We start from the raw sequence: 6,651 nt of genomic DNA on the forward strand, positions 1-6,651 counted from the left end.
CCCTCTCTGATAAACTCGATAACGGGAACAGAGTTCACGCTGAAATGTGTTTTGTTCTTTATGTTTCGTTTCCGTGGGGTCTCGTTAGAAGTTAGTGGTGGACCACCACAGTGCCAGCGCACGTGCTGTCCTTCCAGCCTGACTGAACGCGCCAGTCGTTACCAGTCACTCCACCCTCCCACAGCCGGAGGAAAAAGACCTCAAACTGCAATGACCCGCGGCCTCTAGATCTCAGCTGTGTTACAATAATAAGGATGTACTGTGTTTTCTTGCTCCTTTGCCTGTAGTTGTGTAACTGAGAAAAAAATAAACGTCTTCTGTCAGCCTAGCCTTGAGATAAAGCTCCGGCAGAATGTTTTCACAAGGTCAGCAGGGGAGCTGGTATTGGTGGGCATCAGGGCATATAACACCCCTACAACCAGTTCTGCGTGTCACTTGTCACCAGACAGCCGAGCTGCGTGCTGAAAGCCACCTCTTCTCAGAACAGCCATGTCTCTTGCTAACGAAGTGTGCCTCGTTACCGGAGCCTGTGGGTTCCTGGGAGAGAGAATTGCAAAGCTCCTTTTGGAGGAGGAAGAACTCGCCGAGCTTCGTCTCTTTGACAGGAACATCAGACCCGAGTTCATTCAGGCTTTGGAAGGTAATGTTAGCTGCCTAACGTTAGCTAAAGTAAAGGCTATTGTTGCTATTCAGCCGTTTCCAAATATAAGGAGCACATAAATATCTTTTTTTCTAAAGTGTTATCATGTTGCAGTTTCTTGTCTTCATGAAAACTGAGTAAATTCCAACTAAAGCCACAGAAAAAGCTGTGAACCACTTTCAAATTGTTACTACCCCGTTCATTAAAGTTTTAATTTCAAGTTATTTGGATTCTCTGTGAAGTATTGTTTTTATTTCTAAATACAACTAAAAACCTCAAATGCTTACATAACGGCTTCCATTCTCAGATTGTGGGCAACTGGGTTTTTATTTGGTCTCTGAGCTGCCTTCACAAATAGATATCTATAAAAGTATTAAACGCATGTTATCAGAAACTTAGCGATGTGATCAGGATTGCTCATTGTGTCCAATATTAGTATTCATTCCATCAGGGGTGTGTTTTTTAGTCCAAGAATATGTTACACAAAGCTCAAAACAAAAATGTCTCTTGTGGGATGTAAAGATTGCTTGATTTGTTCCTGTCCCACTCTCAGCTGAGATATTGTATTTCCTTGTTTACTTTTATTTGTTGAATTAACTTCTACATGTTCATATAAAATAGATGATGATGTTTAGTATTACTTTGCTGTGTAGCCATAAACTGTTCTTTAATGTTTATTATAAATACAACAGGCTTTGGTAATGTTTACAATTCCACAAAGAAAACTATTGAGAAACATGTACACTTATGAAGACTAAGTACAACGTTTTCAGAAAAAATAAAAAAAACATGTTTTGGACATGGAATGAGCAGATTTTATTTCTCCTTCCAGCCTCTAGGCAGTGTCTGAAGTCGGCAGACAAAATAAGATTAAAGGCTCTGCACTGCATTTGTAAAATTGCCTCTACTGGAGATAAAAAAAAGTGTAACGCACATGGCCGACATTACAGGTTGTGGGAGCCGGCTTGCCAGCGCAGTTTTGTCACCGCCCTTCCCTGTGAATAGCAGGGACCGCAGCCGTCGGGCTGAGGGGAGATCTCCCTTTAGCTCAACTGGCTGGGTCCCTGTTGAGTGATGCCAGAGGTGGGGGGCCGACCTGAGGCGGCAGCAGCGAGGGCGCACACCCACGTGAACCCGAAAGCGCTACAAAAGAATAGCGTGCTTGAGTAACGTGCTCACCATGCCATCGCACAAGGGAGGGGGGTTATCGGCAGTTAAACAGGCCGCCGCCAACAGCGCCTGCATCAGTTAACCGGCCCTGAAAGCTTGGATTTCTGACAGCCCGCGCTGCCTTGCAGCCTCTCGGGACCAAACCAAAGTGACGGTGCTCCAGGGGGACATCAGGGACCCCGAGGCGCTGAGGGGAGCCTGCCGGGGCGCCACTCTGGTGGTCCACACGGCCTCGGTCATCGACGTCACGGGACTGGTGGCAGAGAGCGAGCTGCATGCGGTGAACGTGAAAGGTGAGGCCTACCGGCGGCGTGGAGGACATGGGCGTCACACGCTGTATCGCCATGCTCGCAGGTGCAGTGGGTATATCATATAATCATAAATTACTCCTGGACAGAGCACTAAACACAGAGGGTCCTCACTTCAAACTGCTTAAGTACTTCAATCCCCATTGTTTCCTGTGAATGGGATCCTCACAGAGCCTGTAAATAGACATATATTACAGACATTTATTATTATCCCTGTTTGCTTCCAGACCAGCACCCTCTAAATCACGTAATGTAAAAACAGACTGAACCTGTGTTCCCAGAAATATACATCTGCCAGTAGCCCCAAGAGAAAAAGAAAAGAACCTCAATATCTGTCGCAATGGTGTTTTAAACTCTGACGCCTGATGAAACGTCCCTGTAAATTTCATTCCTACTTGAGTTTCAAACAAAACAGCACCTGCCCTGTGGCCTTGACCGATTGCAGGTGAGTGTTGTTAGCCTAATCCATGACAGCGCCACCTAGTGGCAGGTAAAGAAAACCGATGGACTTTTCCTCTACTGTACAGTCTCTTTAATATCTTGAAACAGTTACTACATGTAGACCCTGAATATACAGTACACAGATGAGTACTAAGAGGGACAGATGCCTGTATTGAGGACTGTAGAGAATGAGTCCATGTAAAGGGCTGTGAGTGTATAATGGTTGGTTATTGTGGTTTATTTTCACTCGTTAGGCGCAAGTGGTACCGGCTTTAAGAGATAAGATTGACATGTGGGCCAAAGGAGGTGGGTATTGTCATAACTCCAGGTTAGTTCCTCTCAGCAGCTCAGGAGCACATGGAACGTAGGGCAATCAGACACAGACCCTGGTAAAAAGGAGAGTTTTACGTTCGGATCTGAAGTAAGTCGAAGAATTTGTCTTTCATAGAGTCTGGGGAAGGCCATTGCAAGCACTCTGAATTGCTGGAAAACAGCAGCGCTGTGATCTGGGACACTTCCTATGGGGTATTGAGTTCCCCGGTGAAGTGTGTTATTAAACATAAAACCTCTGATTATTTTTATGCCTTTCTTCCTTGGGTTAAGTTTTTTTGTTTTTGCCTTAACCGAGATTGCTCTAAAGGAACTGACAGAAGCACAGGAGGGGTGCCAGCTAAGGGATAAACAACAGAGGTGCAAGGGCCAGTGGTTTGTTAGAAGGAGTGCAGATTAGTAGAGCAGAAATACTCAGACTGATGACCACACAGTGCAGGTACAATAGCTTGAACTGATCTAGAAATGTTTACTGATGGGTAGAACTCCTGCAAAGTGGACAACAGAGCTGACGTGACGAGCAGTGCGCTTACAGCTTCGACAGCCCGGGAGCACTGAAAAGTGTGAGAGATGCCCAGATAAGCAGGGCAGCTCCATCAGCTCATGAAGAGCAGCTGTGGAATGAAGCCCTGCAGACGCCATGAGCGAGCAGGCCTGGAGCTGTGCAGGGGGGCGGGTGTGGGAAATAGGCATTAAGTTTACGACAGGGACAGAAAAAGAGCTAGTGCTGCAGGCCTTTCTGTCTTTACTTACATTCTGTATATCCCCATACACCGATACACTTAACCGGACTCGAGAGAAACAGATCCAAGAAAAGGAATGCGTTAGGTGTATTTACTGTAGTTGCTACTGTAACACTCGTGCAGCGTGCAAATGGTGCTTCTTCTCCCCAGGCACCCAGCTGTTGTTAGAAGCCTGCATCCAGGAGAACGTGAGCTCCTTCGTCTACACCAGCAGCATCGAGGTGATGGGCCCCAATCCCCGCGGAGACCCCATCAGCAACGGCAGCGAGGACACGCGCTACCCACGCTGCCTCCGGTTCCCCTACAGCCGGACCAAGTTCCTGGCGGAGCAGCTGACCCTGCAGGCCAGCGGCGGCCGGATCGCCACCTGCGCGCTGCGGCCCATGTACATCTACGGCGAGGGCTGCCGGTTCCTTGCGGGCCACCTGGAAGACGGCGTGCGGAACGGCGACATGCTGACGCGCACCTCAAGGAAGGAGGCCGTCGTGAACCCCGTGTACGTGGGGAATGCGGCCTGGGCCCACGTCCTGGCGGCCAGGGCCCTGCGGGACCCCCGCAGAAGAGGGGCGGTCCAGGGCAACTTCTACTTCATCTCGGACGACACCCCGCACCTCAGCTACTCAGATTTCAACCTCGCGGTCATGAAGCCGCTGGGGTTCAGGCTGCGGGAGAGGCTGCCCCTGCCTCTTCCTCTGCTCTTCTTCCTCTCCTTCCTGCTGGAGGTGGCCCAGGCGCTGCTGAGCCCCTTCGTGAAGTTCACCCCCCCCTTGAACCGGCAGCTGCTCACCATGCTGAACACCCCGTTCACCTTCACCTACGCCAAGGCCCAGCGGGACCTGGGCTACAGCCCCCGCTACTGCTGGGAGGAGGCCAGGGCCCGCACCACGGACTGGCTGGCGAGCCTGCTGCCCAAGTGCCGCCGGCAGGTGGAGGTGCGCCACCAGCCCTAGTGCCCGCAGCACGCCGGAGCGGCAGAGGGTGTGAAAGTAGCGTAAAAGGGCGGGGCCTGATCACTGCTCCCCGCTACCTCCATTAACCGTTAGCTGAACGCAATCGTCCCTTCAAATATCAATTACGTGGCCAGATAAGGGGGTCATCATCATCATCATCTTCTTCCTCCTCCTCTTCTTCGTTGCCAGCTCCGCCATGGTGGAGTGGAGGTCGGGATCGTTGCCTCATGACTCCTGGGGTCCTGGGTTCAATTCCAGCCTGGGACCCTCTCAGCGTGGGGCGTCTGTGCTCTCCTCCACAGCCCTGTGCAATGGTTTCTTTCCATGTCTTTAAAATATCCCCCGTGTCTGTGTGTGTGTGTGTGTGTGTGTGTGTGTGTGTGCTGATTATATACGCACACTGCATGAGGTGTAAAACAAACGATCAGGAGGATGTCCAGCTCTAATCTCGCCCAATCCCTCCTGCCTGTGTGGAAATGCCATTAGAAAGGCCTGTTTGGCGAGTCGGGCCTCCTGCTCGAGCGTTTCTTTCCACACGATTGCCGTCGTCCCATCTCCACCCTCACAGCAGCTCCCTGGCTTCTTCCTTCTTCCTCAGGGAGGGGCGTCACCTGCCGGCAGCCCCAGTACAACTCACGGTTCACGTGGCTCCACTTCTCCGGCCTCTTGAGGGCTTGGCCAGACTGCTGGGACAGAGGTTGGCGCAGGCTGGCTGTTTTATTGTGCTCCCCGTCAACGATCGCTTAATCATAATCAGTCCTAAAAGTACTCCAAAACAAAACCCTATTATGACTATTAGCGTGGCTGGTGCTGCTGTTGCAGAGGTTAATGTCACGCCTAAAAGTAATAAAGAAGAAAAACGGTATGACAGACATGACGAGCAACAGCCAACCAGAACATCGGGCTTTTCTCTTTCTTTTTGCTTTTCTCTGCTTGTTCCTTTGCAGTTCTGTCACTGACACAGGGCCCTGCTCTCTCCTTTCACCATTGCTGTTCTTGTTGTTGTTATTAGTTGTACTAGAGGCAGCGTAATAACGTGTCTTTATCAATCAGAGGGGGGTGAGATTCTCTGAGGTGCTTCCACCCCTCAGGGTTGCGTGGCGAGCCCACGGATTCCCCCAGTTTCGTGCACACCGCCACATCGACGCCCCCTGCGTGCGGGAGAGCGGCCAACACAAGCGATCGCCATGGCTGTCGAGAAGCAAGGAGAGGAGAGTCTTCAACACCAGGACAATTTTTTACTAAAATCCTCGCTGATGAACAGCAACCTTCTACGTACTCGGCTCTGAAGGAAACAAAGCCCTACCTGTCCTGTTTGTGGAAGTATTTCATTTCCATTTCAAACCCACCAGGCAAAATCGGTCATTCTCATTTGGGATCATCTGGGGGCATCCTCGAACAGGGACTGATTTTTATCTCTTTTTAGCAACAGCTTGGAGGATTCATTTTTAGGAATTGAATGAAAATGGTCGCACATTTCCCTGGGAAAATATTTGGATCTATTTCTGAGTTCGTTAGACTTTGTCACTGCTAGTAGTTAAGTATGCGGTGGTTTCATGTAAAGTTGGAGCTCTTGAAATCACTTCAACATTATATATAAGTGTGCATCAGCTTGTGTGTTGTCGTTTTACCTTTGCTTAATAAATAAATACTTTATCAAACATCAGATGTTGCCTATCTTTTTCTTATCCGCCAAGTTGTTTGCCAAACATCCCAGACATGTGACCTTGGTCAGTGCCCCTGACCCGTAGGGGCAGCATCCTTGTCCAGCTCTGATGTGGCTGCCTGCAAGCTGGCGTGAGGATACGAGCTCTTTTCTTACATCTGACTATGATTACCCAACTTAATCCCTCCATCCAGAGAACCTTTTATTTTTGCATCGCTTTTTTCAAATTGTAACACAGTTAGTCCCCTGGCTTGAGAGCGTGTCAGCCAGCTGGAAGTCTTGAAGTGAGACTGCAAATCATTAACATGAGTCTCAGCACCCACCCACTGCCAGCACCATCCCCCACACCTCTTCCCCTTCCACTGGGTTTTTTTGTCGGCTGCACAAGAAGTGCGTGCTTCTG

General features: G+C 49.6%; 1 protein-coding gene across 1 annotated transcript; it reads left to right on the plus strand.

The window, feature by feature from the left end:
* Positions 1 to 489: 489 nt before the first annotated feature.
* hsd3b1 (hydroxy-delta-5-steroid dehydrogenase, 3 beta- and steroid delta-isomerase 1) lies at positions 490 to 4,582 on the plus strand. Its single transcript, XM_088914038.1, has 3 exons — positions 490 to 640; positions 1,939 to 2,103; positions 3,783 to 4,582. Exons 1-3 carry the CDS (start codon positions 490 to 492, stop codon positions 4,580 to 4,582), a joined length of 1,116 nt encoding a protein of 371 aa, XP_088770164.1.
* The last annotated feature ends 2,069 nt before the right edge of the window (positions 4,583 to 6,651 follow it).

Source organism: Atractosteus spatula, chromosome 4, assembly GCF_055471065.1.
Source record: "Atractosteus spatula isolate fAtrSpa1 chromosome 4, fAtrSpa1.hap1, whole genome shotgun sequence".
Lineage (NCBI taxonomy): Eukaryota > Metazoa > Chordata > Actinopteri > Semionotiformes > Lepisosteidae > Atractosteus > Atractosteus spatula.

Coding starts and splice junctions, on each gene's coding strand:
- hsd3b1 (XM_088914038.1), top strand. CDS start 490: ATGTCTCTTGCTAACGAAGTGTGCCTCGTTACCGGAGCCTGTGGGTTC. Junction 641..1,938: donor GTTCATTCAGGCTTTGGAAG/GTAATGTTAGCT, acceptor GCTGCCTTGCAG/CCTCTCGGGACCAAACCAAA. Junction 2,104..3,782: donor GCATGCGGTGAACGTGAAAG/GTGAGGCCTACC, acceptor TCTTCTCCCCAG/GCACCCAGCTGTTGTTAGAA.